This window comes from Archocentrus centrarchus, chromosome 11 (assembly GCF_007364275.1).
Source record: "Archocentrus centrarchus isolate MPI-CPG fArcCen1 chromosome 11, fArcCen1, whole genome shotgun sequence".
Taxonomy (NCBI): domain Eukaryota; kingdom Metazoa; phylum Chordata; class Actinopteri; order Cichliformes; family Cichlidae; genus Archocentrus; species Archocentrus centrarchus.
The window spans coordinates 3,779,601-3,801,143 of NC_044356.1; the positions used below are offsets into that span (position 1 = coordinate 3,779,601).

Consider the following 21,543-nt stretch of genomic DNA (forward strand, 5'->3'; position numbering starts at 1 on the left):
TACAAACATTATTCAATCTAAATTTTAATCCTAATGAATGCACTCAGCTTGAATCTGTTCTGTAGGACACAAACTGTGAAAGTTAATTTAAACCCAGCTCTGTTCTCTGTGTCCTCAATAGTAGAGGGTGACTGTGCCTCCACCTAAACACCAACATGAGGATCCTCAGGGGTTCCAGTGGGATTCAGAAGGTGGAGGAACCCTAAGATCAGCTGTAGTGGCTCTGCATGGGGAGAAGAACCACAGCTTTCTATTGTAGCTGCAGTAAATGATGTTGGTGTGCAGGCTGTGATCAGCTGACCTGCTGCTCTCTCCTTCCTCTTTTTTACATCTTTCTCCATCTCAGTGAAGTTATCGCTCATTCTTTGCTCTCCCTGGAAATACAGCAGCTGTTTCATTAGCTAGCAGACACACTGTGTGACAAACTGCACACACTTTTTGTGCTAAAATTTGTTGAGCATTTAGAAACATTGCATTTAAAATTATCTGCCACACGTTACGCTCTTTATGCTCGATCCTCTTCTGTAGTGCTAGCTAAATGCTGAAGTACCGCAAGCACAACTTACTGACGTCAGCCCAGCCCACTCTAACCCCTGATTATAGTGCTATAAATGATACATAAATTATACAGTTTGCCTCTTTGATTTCTTTGTATGCGATGATCCCTGGTGGTGGAGGATATGCCAGTGCGGTTCTCTCTTATATGTTATTATTCCTCCATTTAGGCTCAGATTCTTTGATGTTTGACGGAAATGCAAACTTTTCTCAGACACGTTAAACCAGTGTTTTTCAACCAGTGTGCAGTGGGAGATCGTCAGGTGTGCCGTGGGAAATTATCCAGTTTGAAGTACACTGAGCCGATTATGCCATGTTCGGTGGTATAGGGTTATACTTAACAATGATAACCTTCATCCATTAAAACACTGTACGGGGACTTGTGCATGATGATAATATTAAACTGGCATTAGCTGTGAGCTTGCCTCTTTCTCATGTATTGTTGTGTTGTGTTACTCCTGGTAATAGAATGCTTTTGGACAGAATTAGAGTTTGCAAAACACTGAAGTTTTCTACTATAAGATGGTAAATGGACTAGCTCTTATATAGCGCTTTTCTACTCAGTATGAGCACTCAAAGCGCACATTGAAGACCACATTGTTGTGGCATTTGTTATGTTCAAGCTGTGTTCTTGAAGTGAACATGTTAAGTGCACTTTTTATTTGAAAGAAGATATATATTATATGATAAAGTTCTTTTTTGTGTTTATTTGATTCCTATTCAAGACACTTTGATAAGAATGACTATATTGTTAATATAGGCTACAGAATATCATTTTTTAACATTTTTGGCTGGTGGTGTGCCTCGTTAACCCAAAGTAATGAGTCTGTTTGAAAATGTACAGATATTTGTGTAAAAATGTAGTTAGTAAAAGTGAAAAAGTAGTCAAAAAATCTATGGAAGCTTGTTTCTGTCACAAAAAAAAAAAAATTTTCTTGAAATTTCATGTTACGTATCTCAAATTTTCGCATTAATAACTCGAAATTTCGACTGCCAATCAGGAAGCTCCGTGATCCGTACATCATTTCCTTGTTAACTGGAAGCAGGAAGCTGAAGGTATCAGCTGCCCAACAGTTCAACATGAAAACATTGATTCCTTACTTTTTATGCAGCTGTTTTTTGCTTGAAGACATTTTGACCGTTGACTGTCAAAAACATGCTGACAATTTTTTCACGTTTAGTAGAAACTGCTAGCTCACTGATACTGTTGCTACCCCATTTTGAGTGTGCATGTGCTGGCGGCATCTGCTTCTGGGTAACAAGGAAATTACCTCTTTCTTGGAGCTTCCTGATTGGTAGCGGTATGCCGTAATTTCGAGTTATTAACACAAATATTTGAGATACGTAACTCGAAATTTTGAGAAAGTAACTCAAAATTTCGAGAAAATGACTGGTTTTTTTTTTTTTTTTGTGGCAGCAACAAGCTTCCATAGATACCTGAAAAATCTACTTAAGTACAGTAACGAAGTATTTGTAATTCGTTACTTCCCACCTCTGGTGATGGCTGAGGGAAATTCCCAGTAGGTGAGCAGTTTCTGGAACACTCAGACCCCCAACCACGCCACTTTCACTCACCTTTCTTTCTGATGCTCAGTTTGAACTTCAACAGGCTGTCTTGGCTGTGTCTATTTTTAAGAACCATCTCTTACTTATGCTTCATTCACTTTTTCATGTGTTTATACACCACTTTGGGTTTAACATTTCATATTTATTAAACTCTCCCACACAGGGGTGCAGCTATATACTCTCTGAGGTGTATGCGGACACATTTTTAGGCGCCCCCCCCCAAAAAAAAAAAAACAGGGGCGGGGGTGGTAATGCTAATTAGCAAGCTAATACTAACCGCTAAAAGCTGCTCCTGCTTGTTAATTGAGTGAAGGGGCCTACACATGTAACCAGAAAGCACATCTAAAGCCTAATCACAGTCTTTGTGAACCTGTAGTTACATTTCTCGAGGTGTATGTCATTTTTCTTGAAGGCCTTTCACAGCTCCACTGGTGCTGAAAACTAATGTTTGACTATGGCTTTCTGAATACAGCTATCGATTATTTTCAGAATCGAGTATTGTATCGATTATTCCATCAATTAATCAAGTAATCGGATGAGAAATAATTTTTCGTACTAACAATTCATCTGCCCATTTTAACTTCCGTACTGCAGTTTTTCTCTATGTCACATGTGTCAGACTCAAGGTCTGCGGGCCACTTCCGGTCCACGATGTAATTTTATAGGCCAGCAAGATGATTTCATAGCTATTATTAATAGCCCACGGGTAAATGTGCTCCCACCACTTATACTACAAATTCCACGCACTGCAACAGCTGCCGGCAGGCCAAGAACTGTGCGCTAACCTGTTTTCCCTATTGCCGATTGATCAGTGATCAGCGGAGAAAACATCGGTCAGCACTTTTTACAGTGACATTTAAGCTTCCTGACTCCCCAAAAATGACCAAACGAAAAGTGGAAAACAGGGATTTTCCAAACAGGTGGGAGGCAAAAGACCTGAACGCTGACATCGGAGGTAAACCATCTGTCTGTTTTCCTCACTTGCGCTCCGGGGAAAGAGCGGATTGGTGGGAGAGATACGGAAAAGATGAAGAGGGAGACCTGCACAGGTGAGCTGACAGTGCATCACTGCGTCACACAGCAGGAAACGGTGCGCAGTAAAGTCCTGAAGACAGAACGCGTCATAAACACCGAAACACAGACAGGGAACTTTGTAAGAGGCAGTTTCAGTCTTTCTGGAGTAAATAGCTTCTGAATTTGGTGGCACGCCTTATTACACAGGTGCGATGAGCTGCCTGAGGAAATCTGTCAGTTCATAGAAAGTGAAGGAAAAGCCTCAGCAGGGCTCCGGGATGAAAACTGGCTGTGAGAGTCGACTTTTCTCATGAAGCATCATAATGCGTCCCTGCAGCTTTGGGGACTGGACCGCGTGATAACTTGTCTCCACCGCTGTGTTTGCAGCTGCGCTATTTGCTGATAAACTGGACACACTGCGCAGTTTATGCAGCGTTTTTCCGACTGTGAAGCGCAGAAATTCACATTACAGTTTTTACCTGAAAAATTTGCAACTTTTCATCAGTTTGAAATATATTCATGTGATTTTTGAAGAATAATATAATTTTATATTTTATTTAATGTGTTGAGGAAAAAAGCTGCTGTATTCTGGCCATTCAAATTTATTTTACTAATTTAAATAATTATTTTTAATCCTGTTCCGCCCGCGACTCAGAATGTGTCTTCAGTTTTGGCCCGTCCTGTGATTGACAGCCCTGCTCTGTGTGAAACAAACAGCGGTTTATGGAGCAGCTACAAAGCTCTCTGTTCTTCATGTTGCTGATCAGGTGGTTGAAGAAGGACCTCCAGCTGTTTCCCAATAAAAGTTTTAAGGTGCTTACAGGAGTAAGTGCTGCTGCTTTGGTCTGAGCGCACTGTGTCAGTAACGGCTCATAACTTACGACTGTCTTTAAATTGGACAGGAGGAGGGGAGGTGAAGGAGCGCAGGGGCGCCTAATCAGCGCTGCGCCTCTGTTATTGATCATGTCATATGCACAGCTGTTAAATACAGAAAATGCAACTAGAGAAATATTTTCCCACATCGTTTTGGCGCCCCCCTCTTGTGCGGCGCCCCTGTGCATTGCATATAGTGCATACCCCCTTTTTGCGCCACTGCTCCCACAGTGTGTCTGTTGCCAGAGGTTTCTTCCTGTCAAAAGGGAGTTTCTTCCTTTCCACCATCACGCAGTGTTTGCTTACAGGGGGGTCATCTGATTGTTTTTGTTTTGTTTTTTTGTAGCCTACAATAAAAAGCATCTTGAGGTCACAGCTGTTGTGAGCTGGCACTATCTAAATAAATTGAATCAAATAAAGTATAATAAAGACAGTCTTTTCTATTCTACAGGCCTGAACTGGTCAGAGTTCCATGTTAGGTTAATTACTGACTGTATGTGTGGCATTTAGAGTAGGCTGTGATTGTCTAAATATGCTGGTCATGCATGTTTGAGAGCTAAAATGATCTTAGACATAATAAGAGTCACTTTTTTGTTACTGGAAATGTAATTTTACACTGCAGTAACAGTATTTCATCACTAGGTGGATTTCCAGTGTTTTTTCTCCTCAAACTTTATTAGTCTTGTTTTATCTTGTTTTATCCAGTTTCACGTAATATGCCACGAGTGTCTGTGCTGTAGTAGTGACTGGGAGCATAATCATGTAATACTCTTCCATATCACTAGACTAGATAGCAGCAGGTAGCGAATTGCATTGTACATAGAGACAAGACAATTAAGCCGCGTTTCCATACGGAACGACTCTCCGCGGGTCCACTCGACTCGTCGCGATTTGACGGCATCTCCATTAGAATCAGGAACACTTTGCCAGTCCTTTTTCCGTACTCACTCACCCGAGGTTCTAAGCGATCCGAGGCGATACAATGTGACGCGGAGTACAGCATGCCACTGATTGGCCAGGGAGTGTCGTCACTAGCGGAGGTATGAGAGCGACTCCTTCACCAGAATCATTTTTAAAACCCCACAGCAAGAAACTGGAGGCACGAAAAGCATCGGTTGAATGCCCAGACTGACAGTTTGCAGCGGTAGTTCTGCAACATGAGAGCCATCTGAAACGCTCACACAGCATACATATTATAACCCTATACTGCCGCGCGATCGCCGCTGCTAGCTGAACAGCTGGTTAGCACAGAGCCTGAGGCGGCTGATCAAAGGAACTTTGAGTCACCGTAATAACGAGACAGTTTGTCTTATCGGAAACATTCAAACGCTTTCTGAAAGCTGAGAAACTGCACTTCACAACCAATATAGGGTATTATTACAGTTTTATTACGGTAATTGTTGCCGTAACTCTGCGAACGGCGGCACTTTTGAAGTACACTGAGCCGATTATGCCATGTTCGGTGGTATAGGGTTATACTGAACAATGATAACCTTCATCCATTAAAACATTGTACGGGGACTTGTGCATGATGATGATATTAAACTGACATTAGCTGTGAGCTTGCCTCTTTATCATGTATTGTTGTGTTGTGTTATTCCTGGTAACAGAATGCTTTTGGACAGAATTAGAGTTTGCAAAACACTGAAGTTTTCTACTATCAGACCACATTGTTGTGGCATTTGTTATGTTCAAGCTGTGTTTTTGAAGTGAACATGTTAAGTGCACTTTTTATTTGAAAGAAGATATATATTATATGATAAAGTTCTTTTTAGTGTTTATTTGATTCCTATTCAAGACATTTGATAAGAATGACTATACTGTTAATATAGGCTACAGAGTATCATTTTTTAACATTTTTGGCTGGTGGTGTGCCTCGTGATTTTTTCAATGAAAAAAATGTACCTCGGCTCAAAAAAGGTTGAAAAACACTGTGTTAAATGATAGAACAAAATATGTAAAACCAGTGTCACCTAATTCAATGTCCCATCAATTTTACAGTAAGCCACTCCTTGACGTTTTTCTGCACTGAAAGCCCCGGAGCCCAGGGCATCCCTGAGTTTGTGTCTGTTGGACTTGTTGATGAAGTTCAGATAGTTGACTGCAATAACATCAGAGGGCTGGAAGTTCATAAAGACTGGAATAAATTCTTTAAGGATGATCCTCAGCATGTGGAGTGGTATGCTTCACAGTGTCTAAATAATCATCACTTCTTCAAGGCTAACATTGAGAGTTTGAGGCAACGTTTGAACCAAACTGAAGGTAAGAATTAGTTTCACTTGTTACTGCTGAAATATCATATTATTATTATATTATGAAATATGATCCTAGTTTGTTTTAAAATTCACTCAGAGATTTAGATTAGGCTAGAAAATAATTTAGAGTACATGTGACATGGTCCTGGGTCTGCAACCTCTTGTTTCTTAGGCTACGTTCACACTGCAGCCTGAAGTGACCCAAATCTTATTTTCTTTGCCCTTATGCGACCTGTATCCGAGCTTTTCAAATACAGCCTGTGTCTGTACGGCCAGGTCACATTCATCTGACCTGCACGTCATTGATACTCGACAAACGTCATTATTCTGCGTCCTGCTACGTGGAAGTGGGAAGAAAAACAGACTTACTTTCACAAACACTGAGCATGCTCGCTACGTGTGATTTTATTGCGTCTACTGCGCATGCGGGAAGCTTTTAGGTTCGTTTGCAGTTCACACACAGATCACATACAAGTTGTATATATTTGGAAATGTGAACGACCAAGCAAAAAAAAAATCGAAATTCACAAAAAATCGGAATTGGGTAGCCTTAGTTTAAGGTCTTTTGTAGTTTTGTTAGCTTTATTGTGACTGTGTTGTTTTGTTATATTGTTTCATGTGTTCCTCTTATGTATTCTTAGCTTTACACCTCAGTTCTCTCTGTGTTCCATCCCAAAGTGTTTCCCCTGGTGTGGAGTTTCTTTTATTTTCACAGTGTGTCTTGTCTTATCTGCGTCCCCTTTATGTGGTGTCAAGTTTACATTTGTGTATCAGTCTTCTCACTTCCTGTTTTATTTTGACATCCCCTGTCTCTGGTGCTTTGAGTTTAGTTTTACTTCCCTGAGTCTCGTTAGTGTCCTGCTGTTCACTTGTTTTGTCCCAGCTGTTTCCACTCACCCCTTGTTCCCTCTGCCTATTTATTGGCTGATTTCACCTTGTCAGAAGTCAGCAGGGGTGAAAGTAAGCCTGTACGGTCCGGTACTGCGTACCACTAAAAGACTCTGTACCGGTATGCAGTACCTTGAAGAGGGGAGTAGCTGTCTGCTGTAAAGCCGTCATTCAGATCCAGTCACGGCTGCACTTTGGGTCAGAATAGATATGCTAGCAATAAGCAGTCTAAAACACGACTTAATCAGTTAATAAATTCCTTTTTTTTTTTTCTCATTTCAAAGTGTTTCTGAACTGTTCGTGCTGTACTGGAGCCTCAAGTCTCGAGCTTCTCTCCCCTCAGAGCTGTTAACTGGCCATGTCCATGGGAGGTATCCACAGGACATATGTAGTGCCTTTTATGTGGCAGGCTAGACCCTCCCATTTTGACTGAAAAAGCTACGTGACGCCCTCTGGTTATTATTGGCTCTGGAAAATCAATTTCTTAATGTAACTGGCCGAATGAGGTGTCAATCAAAGTGGGAGGGTCTAGCCTGCCATATAAAAGGCACTACAACTGACAGGACCTGGCCAGTTAACAGGCTACATGGGTTTTCCAGAGCCAATAATAACCAGAGGGCGTCACAGAGTTTTTTCAGGTGATTTTGGTGCGGTCAGTTAACAGGTTAATGTTTGAGAAAGTTTGGTGATTATTTATTTCCAGAAATTTTGTATTGGTGGACAGAGCCAGAATGTGTGGAGGTGGTCATCAGTTGTGTTAGTGTACAGTGTGTGCAAACAGTTCCTTAACAGTTGAAAAAATATATTCCACATTTTCAAGTGCTTTTAATTTCTGCCTTATGCAGGCAGGCAACAGTTAAAAACAAAAAACTACACACACACACACACACACACACACACACACACACACACATATATATATATATATATATATATATATATATATATATATATATATATATATATATAGGGAAGAGTGGGGTGAGTTGTGCCAGTTTTTACTTAAAGTGACTTTAAAGCAAGGCCATGATAGTAATGCTTCCAACTGAAATATATGTATTATTTTTCAGAATGTGGTGCATCCCTGGGGACAATCAATTTGTATCTGAAATATGGTATCTAAGAAATATACCTTTCTGAAAAAAGTGGTCTTGTGACACAACTTGCCCCCGGTGTGGGGTAAGTTGTGCATTTGGAGAGAATGCATTGGGGTAAATTGTGCCATTGATTATTAAAGTAAAACAGTATATTTTGATCTCAGAAACTGTAATGCTATATAAAAGCTAGACAAATACAATACAAAATGACTCATTTAAGGTTTATTTAAAGTTATTTTACAAGCCTTTTCTACAAGCCTATTGCACCACATGAGCACATCAAAGGTCAGTTTTCTTAAACAAGGACTCGCGCTTCATGAACATGAACATGACAGTTTATTAGCATTATTTACATATCTATTTACATATTTGCATATCTCTTAATTTGTCCTTTATTGACCCATTGCTGGTTACATTCAGATTTACATAAGCTGAAGCTATACGCTCTAAATAAGTACCCAAATTTGCTTCTCTCTGTGAACTATCTGCATGGTGATAACTGATAATGAGCATTTCCTGTGGAAATAATTTTTATATAATTATTAAAAATATAATTGTATCAAAGGCTCTTATTTTGAAGGTGCGTTGCTAGGGAAGTGATGCATCACCCCCCAGTAGAGCAGTGAGCTGCACAGCCAGAAGTTGAGCTGCAGACTTTTCCTCCTTTCCTCCACCTTTTTTCACCTTTACACACTTGTGGGGACTTAAGTATATTTCACCTGAAACACGGTTGTTTTTTGTTGGAGAGTGTTTTTATTGTGGCACTCCGAGTCTTAAGTGGATGCACGAAGTGAGTGTCGTTCATATAGCCTATAGATAGTGTGTTTACTACGGCGCACCCAGCTAAGCATCGCTGCCATGTTGCCCCCGTTCGGCAGCGGCAACACGGCATGAGGCCCGAGAGAAACAAGAAGGAGGCTGCACGGAACAAAGAGAGCTGTCTGACTAGCTCAGCCTCCGACTCCCTCTACCTCGACCAACATGGAGCCAGCAATCGGGTCATGTTAAAGGTCGTCCCGGTGCTTCTACATCACGAAGGGCGTAGTCTCAGCACCTATGCTCTGCTGGATGATGGTTCAGAGCGGTCCATGCTGTTACCAGCGGCACCCAAATCACTGGGAATAAAGGGGGCCCCCAAAGACCTTCCTCTGCGGACAGTCCGGCAAGACATCCATGTGCTTCATGGACGTAAGATATCCTTCCGTGTCTCTCCAGCTGCCAACCCAAAGGTCAGCTATAAGATCGACAGTGCCTTTACAGCTAACAGTCTCAGCTTGTCCCAACATACCTACCCCTTAGAACAACTTCAGAAGAAGTATAAGTATCTCCGTGTCCTCCCCATACCTGCCTTGAAGGACGCCAGGCCATCGCTCCTCCTCGGCTCTGACCAGTCACATCTCATAACCCCTGTAGAACCAGTAAGGCTCGGTCCGCCTGGTGGCCCTGCAGCAGTCCACACCCAGTTGGGATGGACCCTCCAAGGTCCTGTCTGTATCATGGGGCGGCCAGCTGATTCAGTTCAGTGTCACTTCTCTCCCTCCACAGATGGACACTGTACCCCACTGACCGGAAAGAGAGGTGACCAGGTCAAAACAGGACCAGCAAGCGATTGCACTGTTGGACGCCAAGACAGCCCGTACCGAGGTCGACGGAGTGAGCGAGCAGCGATCTATAGAGCAGAAATGCAGAAGCTCAGTGAAGCAGGTGCGGTTGAGGAAGTCACTTGAGAGGAACCACCTAGGGAGTGTTGGTACATTCCCCATCACCTCATCTCTCACAATGGGAAGCATTGCCTCGTCTTTAACTGCTCTCACCAATACCTCGGCCAAACCCTGAACCAGTACCTGCTGCCTGGCCCCACACTTGGAGCTTCCCTGGTGGGCGTCTTACTGAGGTTCCGGGAACACCCCATCGCAGTAAGTGGAGACATCAAAGGGATGTTTCATCAAGTCCGCCTCCTCCCCGATGATCGCCCTCTACTGAGGTTCCTTTGGCGTGACCTGAAAGTCAATGAGCCCCCCAGAGTGTTTGAATGGAAAGTCCTGCCCTTTGGCACAACTTGTAGCCCCTGTTGTGCTACATATGCACTGCAGCGCCATGTCACAGATCACAGCCAGCCTGAAGACATCATGAGGGTTTCTGTCGACCACTGCTTCTACATCGATAACTGCCTGCAAAGTGTGCGCACGCCAGAAGAAGCCAAGCAGCTGGTGGATCGGCTTAGAGAGCTTCTGTCTTCAGCAGGCTTTGACCTCCGACAGTGGGTCTGCAATGAGCCGAGCGTCCTGGATCACCTGCCACAAGAGGCCCAATCGCAGAGCTTAGACCTGTGGTTGGCACAAGACAAGACAATCCTCAAGAATCCACCCTGGGTCTCAGCTGGAACTGGGAGAGAGACTCCCTGGGCTACAAGCACCGGCCAGTGTCCTACGATGCACCAACCCTAAGAAACATCTACAGAGTCCTAGCTTCACAGTACGACTCCTTACGTTACCTCCTACCTTTCTCCACTAGGTTAAAGCTCATCATCCGGCTGTGGGATAAGCAGCGCGGTTGGGATGACCCGAACTTACCTGCAGCTCTGCTTCAAGCCTGGTCCACCTCCAGCTCCAGTTTCTACCTCTACTCACCTTTCCTCGAGCATATGTGCCCGCAGACTCTGACCACGACGCTGTCACTCAGGAAGTGCACATCTTCGCAGACGCCTCAGAAAAAGGCTTAAGGAGCTGTGGCCAACCTGAGGACAGCGACCAAAGAGGGCCAGATTCACTTGTCCTTCATCCTTGCTCGTTCCAGAGTAGCCCCCAAACGCGTACACTCCATCCCACGTTTGGAACTGTGCACCACGCTGGTAGCAGCCCAACTCGCCAGTCTCCTCACCAAAGAACTCACCCAGGAAGTGTCTCACACCACCCTGTGGTCAGATTCTACCACAGTACTTGCCTGGCTTCATTCCCAATCCTGCCGCTTCAAGGTGTTCGTCGGGGCAAGGGTGGCGGAGATACAGGAGCTGACGGAGGATTGCACCTGGCTTTATGTGGACTCGGACCAAAATCCTGCAGATGACCTAACGAGAGGTAAAACCCTACAAGAGCTCAAGGATCCAAACAGATGGTTCCAGGGACCTTCCTTCATGCTATGAAGCCCAGACAGCTGGCCGCAGAGGCCCAACGCTGAACCCCCAGAGGATCACACAGAGCTACGGAAGACTGCCTTTTGCGGAGCTACAGTCACCTCACTTCCAGACCCGGGGCCAGATGATAAAGGATACAGTTCCTGGCAGGAACTCCTGGAGGACACTGTCCAAGAGCTCCTAGGAGCGACCCCCTCAACTACCCCACCCACAGCTGAGGATTATCAGCGAGCAGAAACCGAACTCCTGCTGAGATCTCAGAAGCAATCCTTTTCGGAGGACTACAAGCTTCTGGCTGGAGGAAAAGCAGTGTCGCCTTCAAGTCGCCTACTCACCTTAGCCCCTGTCCTCGATTCAACCTCTGGCCTAATAAGGGTGGGTGGTCGGCTCCGACGGTTGGAAGATGTTGATATCCCCCTACATCCTGTCGTCCTCGATGCCACTCATCCAGTGACACATCTGCTTATCCAGAAGTACAACAGTGATCTGCATCACCCCAGTCCCGAGCGAGGTTTTTCAGAGCTGCAGAGATCATTCTGGATCATCAGAGGGCGAGAGGCAGTCTGTAAGCATCAACGAGCCTGCGCGGTGTGTCAGCATTGGAGGGGCCAGCCTTCTGTTCCTAGGATGGCCGATCTTCCGGAAGCTCGCCTCAGATTACACAAACCTCCCTTTTACTCCACCAGTGTGGATGGTTTTGGACCCATGCTGGTAAAGGTGGGCCGACGTCAAGAGAAACGCTGGGGAATTATCTTTAAGTGTTTGACGACCAGAGCTGTACATCTGGATCTTCTTAGGACCATGGATTCTGACGCCTATCAGATGGCGTTGAGACGGTTTACCGCCAGAAGAGGAACCCCTGCTGAAGTGTGGTCAGACCAAGGGACCAACTTCAAAGGAGCCCAATGAGAGCTCAGAGAAGCCTTCGAGAACATGGTTCCAGAGCTGCAACAGGAGCTTGCCCATCAGAAGATCAAGTTCAATTTTAATCCTCCTGCTGCTCCCCACTTCGGTGGAGTATGGGAGCGGTAAGTCCGGTTAGTTAAGTCAGCACTTTACACGTGTGTTGGATCGCAACCAGTTGCTGAGGACGTGCTACTCACTGTGCTCCTGGAGGTCAAAGCCATCCTCAACTCAAAACCGCTGGGCTACGTATCGGCTGACGTCGCAGACGTGGATCCGGTGACACCAAACAGTTTGCTCATGGGGCGGCCCGATGGTTCGCTCCCGCAGGTGGTGTACCCAGAGACCGACATCCTGAGCCACCGACGCTGGCGACATTCCCAGATCCTGGCGGATCAATTTTGGTCAAGATTTATAAGAGAATACCTGCCTGGCCTCCAGACGAGACAGAAATGGCAGTCCTCTCCTCCTGATCTGCAAGACGGGGCAGTCATCATGTTGGTGGAGCCACAGCTGCCACGGGCCCAGTGGCCAGTTGGGCGTATGGTCAAGGTCCATCGCAGTGATGATGGTTGTGTCAGATCAGCTGATGTCAACATAAAAGGATACATCTTCACCCGGCCTGTAGCTCGGTTGGTGATGTTACCAGCTCTCCCATCGGGGGAGGAAGATCCTCCTCCAACCTCCAGACCTCCTAAGACGGACTGAGCCTTTTATTTTATGCAAATATGCCCATGCACATTTGGGGGCGGCTGTATCAAAGGCTCTTATTTTGAAGGTGTGTTGCTAGGGAAGTGACGCAATCACCCCCCAGTAGAGCCGTGAGCTGCACAGCCAGAAGTTGAGCTGCAGACTTTTCCTTCTTTCCTCCTCCTTTTTTCACCTTTACACACTTGTGGGGACTTAAGTATATTTCGCTTGAAACACGGTTGTTTTTTGTTGGAGAGTTTTTATTGTGGCACTCCGAGTCTTAAGTGGATGCACGAAGTGAGTATCATTCATATAGCCTATAGATAGTGTGTTTACTACGGCGCACCCAGCTAAGCATCGCTGCTGTGAGGTCTAATTGTTTAACCTTGTGTACGAATATAATGTGAATGCTGATGTTAGAAGTGTTTGAATGTCCGGTGAGCTAACAGTTGTAACTCGCCATTAGATTGGGTCGGTAATTAGCGTTACTCCGCTGGAGAACGACCATGTGAGCCATGTGCCGTCATTTGTTTAGTACCCGGTTTAGCCAGTAGAGGGAGCTATGACCCAGTTAACCTACTAGTGTGGTTAATATGCCTTCCTGTTGGCTTATTTAAGCTACTATTATTTCTGCACATGTAAAGGAAAGACATGTATATTTTTTCTACTTGTGTGAATACCTTTATTATGGAGATGGTGACAATGTGATTATTATTGTTATTATTTCAGAACTATGTGACAACACTGAGTGTGCAATAAATCACCGCAGTCATCTGACCTGCTGGCAAATATGTCATATCCTGTCATCATTCCGGTGTCCTGACCGACACCGCATCTTGTCTGCTGTATCCACCTAAACGAGCTAGCCAGAGTCTCTTACCTCAGAAACAATAATATAATTACTTTTTCTCAATAAATGCACACTTAACCTAACCTGCTTTTTCTTCTCTGATCCAGCTTGCAGGGTTATTGATGTCATTTTTTTGTGCATACTGAAAAACCAGTTCACGGCATTTCATGGGACTTAGATGGTGAAACATTGCTGCTAGTGCTTTTATATGTTCTACCACCTCTTTCTCCATATGTTCATCAAATACTTGACTGGCAAGTCCAGTTCTTTTATATCCAGGCCTTATTTATTTCCATTTATCTTTTTCTTCTCCATGTATCGTTTTAATGACATTCTGCATATGTTCATCTGCCTCGCCGCCTGATGAATGGACTTCCCTTTCTCCACATCTTTCACTGCTCTGTCCATGTCCTCTAGAGGAGTGGAAGCCCTGCCTATCTTCCTCTTATAATTCTGTGGCATCATAATATATTTCTATTTTTGGTCTCAAATGAAGAATGTCACATAGTTTTGTGATAAAATGTAAGAAAACTATGTACAAAACAATAAATACTATGTTTAAAACACTTTTAAGTGGGGGTGAGTAGTGCCACTGGCACAAATTAACCCAGGCCCTCTGGCACAAATCACCCCAACCCCAACATTCTGGAAAAAATGCATTATCTAGCAGTTTTGAGCTAACATAATGCTAGCCATATAAACTCATAGTGTAGCTTACCAAAGCATTAAAACATTTGTAAAATGTTTTCAAACTTGTCTATAACTGTTCAGACACAACGATCAAAAAACCTTGATCACAGAAATTTTACTTTGTAAGGCAAAAAACATTTTTTTGAAGTTAAATGTGGTTACTTCTCATACAATGAGGCTCTCTTCTTTGCAGGATGAGTAAAATGGCTAACGCTTCAAAAATGTGTGGTCACATGACAAATTTGTTCTGTTTCCCTATGTTAGGGATCATTTTTTACTCAGTGAATAAAGGGCAACTGAGTAATAAATGACGGTAAACTCCAGTAAATTAAATAATAAACAGTGTATCAACCAAATAATAAATAATTAAATAATACATTATACAGAGAGCAACAGATCAGAAAGTGCTAGACTAACTTCTCTCTTTTAGTGCATCTTATCTTGAGGACCGGCCACAGAACGTACAATTAGAACATCACCAACGTCACCGTGTTCTATTATTAATCTGGACAAGATTTCACTGTATTGATTAAATTAGAACATCAGGAAGAAGATTTGCCTATGACTGAGAGGAATCTGGGTCATGAAAAAGCAGCTTGAACAAGACTGAAGGTCAACGCATAGCACCCAGAGATTGTTTATGCATAGATAACAGGCTGTATAAAAATGTTTTGTTTAGACAGGAACACGGCTCAGAGAGAGAGAGAGAGAGCACACTCTTACTCTGAGTCCCCACATGGCCATGTGTGTATTTTTTCTGATTCTTTAATACATTCATGAATTACTTTTTTATTTAAAGTGTTTCAGGTGTCTTCCTTCATAAAAAACCTGTTTACCTGTCAGATGGTGACCCCGACATGATAAGGACTGATAACAGGTAATGACAGGTGATTTGTGAAGGAGGATGACTGGCAAAAGAGGACAAAGGGGAATATTTTCTCCAGGACTCGCCTTGGAACTCCTCAAAATACTCACAGGGGGGAAACGAGGGGTGGCACAATTTCCCCGCTCCCATAAATCACCCCACTATACAGTGGTGTGAAAAAGTGTTTGCCCCCTGCCTCATTTCCTGTTTTTTTGCATGTTTGTCACACTTAAGTGTTTCGAAACATCAAACCAATTTAAACAATAGTCAAGGACAACACAAGTAAACACAAAATGCAAGTTGTAAATGAAAGTGTTTATTAGTAAAGGTGAAAAAAAATCCAAACCATCATGGCCCTGTGTGAAAAAGTGATTGCCCCCTAAACCTAATAACTGGTTGGGCCACCCTTAGCAGCAACAACTGCAACCAAGCGTCTGCGATAACTTGTAATGAGGCTTTTACAGCGTTCTGGAGGAATTTCGGCCCACTCATCCTTGCAGAATTGTCCTAATTCAGTTACATTAGAGGGTTTTCGAGCATGAACGGCCTTTTTAAGGTCATACCACAACATCTCAATAGGATTCAGGTCAGGACTTTGGCTAGGCCACTCCAAAGTCTTCATTTTGTTTTTCTTCCGCCATTCAGTGGTGGACTTGCTGGTGTGTTTAGGATCATTGTCCTGCTGCAGAACCCAAGTACGTTTAAGCTTGAGAACATGAACAGATGGTCTGACATTCTCCCTCAGGATCTCTTGGTAGACAGCAGAATTCATAGTTCCATTTATCACAGCAAGTCTTCCAGGTCCTGACGCAGCAAAACAGCCCCAGACCATCACACTACCACCACCATATTTTACTGTTGGTATAATGTTCTTTTTCTGAAATGCAGTGTTCCTTTTACGCCAGATGTAATGGGACACACACCTTCCAAAGAGTTCCACTTTTGTCTCATCGGTCCACAGAATGTTGTCCCAAAAGTCTTGGGGATCATCAAGATGCGTTTTGGAAAAATTGAGACGAGCTTTAATGTTCTTTTTGCTCAGCAGTGGTTTTCTTCTTGGAACTCTGCCATGCAGGCCATTTTTGCTCAGTCTTTTTCTGATGGTGGAGGCATGAACGCTGACCTTAACTGAGGCAAGTGAAGCCTGCAGTTCTTTAGACGTTGTTGTGGGGTCTTTTGTGACCTCTTGGATGAGTCGTCGCTGCGCCCTTGGGGTAATTTTGGGCGGCCGGCCACTCCTGGGAAGGTTCACCACTGTTCCATGTCTTCGCCATTTGTGGATAATGGCTCTCACTGTGGTTCGCTGGATTCCCAAAGCTTTGGAAATGGCTTTATAACCCTTTCCAGACTGATAGATCTCAATTACTTTCTTTCTCAATTGCTCCTGAATTTCTTTGGATCTCAGCATGATGTGTAGCTTTCAAGGATCTTCTGGTGGACCTTACTGTGTCAGGCAGCTCCTATTTAAGTGATGTCTTGATTGGGAACAGGTGTGGCAATAATCAGGCCTAGGTGTGGCTAGGGAAATTGAACTCAGGTGTGAAAAACCACAGTTATAGTATGTTTTAACAAGGGGGGCAATCACTTTTTCACACAGGGCCATGATGGTTTGGATTTTCTTTCACCTTTACTAATAAACACCTTCATTTACAACTTGCATTTTGTGTTTACTTGTGTTGTCCTTGACTATTGTTTAAATTGGTTTGATGTTCCGAAACACTTAAGTGTGACAAACATGCAAAAAAACTGGAAATGAGGCAGGGGGCAAACACTTTTTCACACCACTGTATATATATATATATATATATATATATATATATATATATATATATATATATATATATATATATTAGGGGTGGGACTCGATTAAAAAAATTAATCGAATTAATTACAAGCTTTGTAATTAATTAATCGAAATTAATCGCATTTTAATCGCATTTCAATATTTGACATGAGAAATATTAATTTAAGTTTAGTTGATGAATGAATCAATATTTCCTCTTCTCTTCCTGCTCTTGTCGGAGACGGTCGCACTATCTCTCTCTCCCTGCCCTCCCCATCTCTCCGCTTGCTGCTTGCTGTGAGAGCGTCTTTTTACACACTGTCCGAATAAGAACAAGATTGAACCATGGATCTGGCAAACTGGGCATTCTCCATCATTGATCGAATTTTTTCCACTATGAGATCCGGGACAGGGGAGCCTGGGTGTCCCAGTGGAACAGACCCGGTTGGATACGTCATCGACTCTTGGAGCTCGTGGAGACCTGTGTGCTTCTCAGCCCTTGGAGTGGAAGACGTAGAAGACGCCTACATATTCGGCTTTTTGGTAGCAGTATCTTCTCTGTTTGGGCTCGGTGGATACCTGCTTTACTGGCAAATTAAGAAAATCTGGACGGCGGTTCGACATCTGCAGAGGCTGCCGATCCAGGTGGAAGGGCTGAGCAGAGCCGCACAAACTCAGACTCAAAGCCTGGTGGACCTGAGCCGCAAGATTAGCGAGCTCGCAGGCGAGAGGGGTTAGATCAGGAGATATAGTTCGGATCTGCACAGTGAGGACGGCAATCAACTAATTTGGAATATTGGATTTTTGAATGGTTTCCCAGTAAGACTGAAGGCTGTTGGAAAAACAAGCAGCCTGTTCCAAAACAACTTCTGTTATCAGGAATTCGGCTCCCCTGCCGGCCTTGGGTTGGCAACCATATCTCTCTCCAGGGCACTGTGTGCGGCTGCTCTCCCCCCCACTCCGCGTTGTGATTTGTGAAGCTGGGTCTGGTGTATCACGGCCGCTGATGAAATTCCACCACTATCAGCAAACTGTTTTGGCTGGAACCTGGCATCTGGCTCCACAATGCCCCCACCTCTCGTCTCCTTCTGCATCCCCTCCTGGCCTGACCTCACCTACCGCCGCTGTCCTTGCTTTACATGTGCAATTGCTTTGCTAAGGTGGTTTTTTTGGACCCTGGTATAGTGCTCTTTTGAGCACTGTACCAGATGACTTTTTTTTTAACCTAACTTCCCCATGATGTGTTGTTTTCTCCTCCTGCCAAAGGTAGCGCTGCAAGTCGGCTGCATGACCCGAGGACACATATCCCCCTATGTGTGTTGTGTTTGTGTATTTGGATGGTGTTCTGTAACTGCAATTTCCAATGTGTGAACTTGTTCACCCACATGGCAATAAAACTTCATTCATTCATATACATAAGCTTAAACTTCAAAATTTTGTTCATTTTCCCACCAGTCTACTACACAGACCAATGAAGGGTGGAAGTGCTCCTGTGATAAGTAAACACCTGAAATTAAAGTTAAGCATCATAACTGGATAGTTTTATTCAACACTTGTTATAGTTGGAAGTTAATCATTCTCTCAGCTGTATTCCTTGATGTTGAAATGTGTTATGCTTGTTTTAACAGCTTATTTTGAATTAAAGACTTAAAATTAAACCACAAAAAGGAGAAAAAGTTCGTTCTCCATTTAACCAGCTGCTGTTACACAGCTGTGCTTCGCACTCACGGTTGCTAGGCGCTCACTTCCGGCCTTTGTGGTGTTCGTGGGCTGCGAAAGACGTGGGCCGGGTCCTTCGCAGGATGCGGCCCCTAATTTGGACATTGTGCGTCGATATAATCTGTATGCCGGGAACTCGTGCACTGAGAAACGTTCCACGGTGCAAAGTGCGATTAAAATGCGTTAAAGTTTTTAACGCGTTAATTTCCCCGTAATTAATTAATCGAAATTAACACGTTAAAGTCCCAGCCCTAATATATATATATATATATATATATATATATATATATATATATATATATATATATATATATATACATACACTGTGTGTGTGTATATATATATATATACACACAGACCAATAAAAAAAAAAGGATTTTTAGAAATGTTGGCCGTTCAGGTGATCTGTGTCCATATTAACGCTCTTTTCTGAGTTATTTTTTTTTTTTGTTTCTTTTTCTACTTTCTCTGCAGTTCTCTAAATGTATATTCAACTGTCTAAATAGTACCAATAACGCCGATTAATGAGCATAGTGCCGTGATCACTTGTTTGTTTTGTTTAAAAGATGTTTCTTCTTCTTCTCCTCCTCTTTTTTCCTCCTCTTCTTATTTCAGTCTTATGTCACTCAGGTCACTTTTTTCACGTCTTTTTTATTTCTGCAATTAGCACGCCAACACGCCAACATACAGAGCATACGCACACATACACACACACACACCCACCAACATACAGCGCATATACACACACATCTTTAGTGAGCACACAACAGCCCATTAGTTAGGTTAAACATGAGCACACTCAGATTTGTCTCATGGAATGTACACGGGGCTGGTTCGAGGGAAAAAAGACTAAAAATTTTTAATCAGTTAAAAGACTTAAAAGCAGATGTTGTTCTTTTACAGGAGACACACATGTCCAAAACATCTGTGCACACTCTCTCCTCTCCACAGTTCCCTCACACGTACTCAGCCTGCTACAACTCCAAACAAAGAGGTGTAGCTATACTGATTAACAGGAAGATAAACTTTAACATTAGCAACAGTACAATAGACCCTGAAGGTAGATTTATAATACTTAATTTATCTATTCAGAATACAGATTTATGTATTGCTAGCATATATGGACCAAATGTTGATGACCCCTCCTTCTTTCATACTTTCTTCACCTCACTATCTGATCACTCTGACACTACACTAGTAATAGGAGGAGACTTCAACCTGGTACTTAATGCAGATATTGACAGGCTCAGTACAGCAGTGAATCAGAGGAACTGGCAGTCTGCAGACATTCTTAAACAGTACATGAAGGATTTTGGTCTTTGTGATGCTTGGCGTTCACATCACCCCACTCTGAGGGATTATAGTTTTTTCTCACCAGTATATCACTCCCACTCCCGCATAGACTACTTTCTAGTTAGCAGCTCCATGATGATGGACATTACAGACACACAGATTCATCCTATCACGATCAGTGATCATGCACCGGTGTCTCTCTCTCTCTGACACAGAAAAAAGTTACACCACCAACCAGGAACTGGAGATTTAATACATCATTACTTAAAGAACAAGATTTCACTAATTATTTCAAAAAGGAGTGGTCAGCATATTTAGAAAATAATGATCTTCCGGAAATATCACCATGTGTTCTTTGGGAAGCAGGAAAGGCAGTAATGCGGGGCAAAATAATATCTTACTGCTCGCATATGAAAAATAAAGAAAAAGCACTTGTGTTAGAATTAGAACAGAAAATGAAATCTTTAGAAACTGCCTATGCTGCTTCGCCACAAGAACATATAATTAACAACCTGAGGAAACTGAAACTGGAGTTAAATGAAATAACTGATAAAAGGACACAATTTATGTTGCAGAGGCTGCGTTTGGAAAACTTCGAGCATGGAAACAAATCTGGAAAATTCCTGGCCAACCAATTAAAACTAAATAAAGAAAAAACAGCTATTTATTCTATTAAAGATTCAACTGGTAACATTACTCATGACCCACAACAAATAAATAACTCTTTTAAAGACTTTTATGAAGCTTTATACTCACCACAGATTAACCCATCTGATACTGAAATGGAAGAATTTCTTAAAAATATAATTCTACCAAAACTAGATGACGATCAAGCTGCAGCTCTGGATTTACCTCTTTCATTATCTGAACTTAGTGAAGCAGTACAGCACCTCCCAAATAATAAAGCCCCAGGTCCAGACGGTTTTCCAGCCGAGTTTTATAAAGAATTTTGGTCAGAGCTAGCTCCCATTTTTTTCAGAATGGTAACTCAGATTCAGAGTGATCACATCTTATCTCCAACCCTAAACTCTGCTAACATTAGCCTGCTTCTTAAACCAGGCAAAGACCCCACACTCCCATCCAGCTACAGGCCAATCTCTCTCATTAATGTAGATCTTAAAATAATTTGCAAAGCCCTTGCCAAAAGATTAGAAAGTATTACTCCATTTATTGTACATCCAGATCAAACAGGTTTTATCAAGGGTCGGCACTCAGCCAATAATACACGTCGACTGATAAATATAATAGACTATTGTTCTATTAACAAATTAGAGACGACAGTCGTGTCTTTAGATGCAGAAAAGGCATTTGATCGGGTAAATTGGAAATTCTTACAAGCAGTTCTACAAAAATTTGGATTCAGTTCATC

At 42.9% G+C, this 21,543-nt stretch overlaps 1 protein-coding gene across 3 annotated transcripts in view; it reads left to right on the forward strand.

Annotated features, from left to right (window-relative positions):
• Positions 1-21,543, forward strand: part of LOC115787693 (major histocompatibility complex class I-related gene protein-like) — a 32,782-nt gene that overhangs the window by 3,716 nt on the left and 7,523 nt on the right. For 2 of the 3 annotated variants that reach the window (XM_030740462.1, XM_030740460.1), the window contains exon 2: positions 6,010-6,270. The exons of the other annotated variant lie outside the window; for it this stretch is intronic. In XM_030740462.1, the coding sequence (XP_030596322.1) occupies positions 6,010-6,270 (261 nt within the window). The remainder of the gene's footprint in view (positions 1-6,009; positions 6,271-21,543) is intronic. 3 annotated transcript variants of the gene reach the window in all.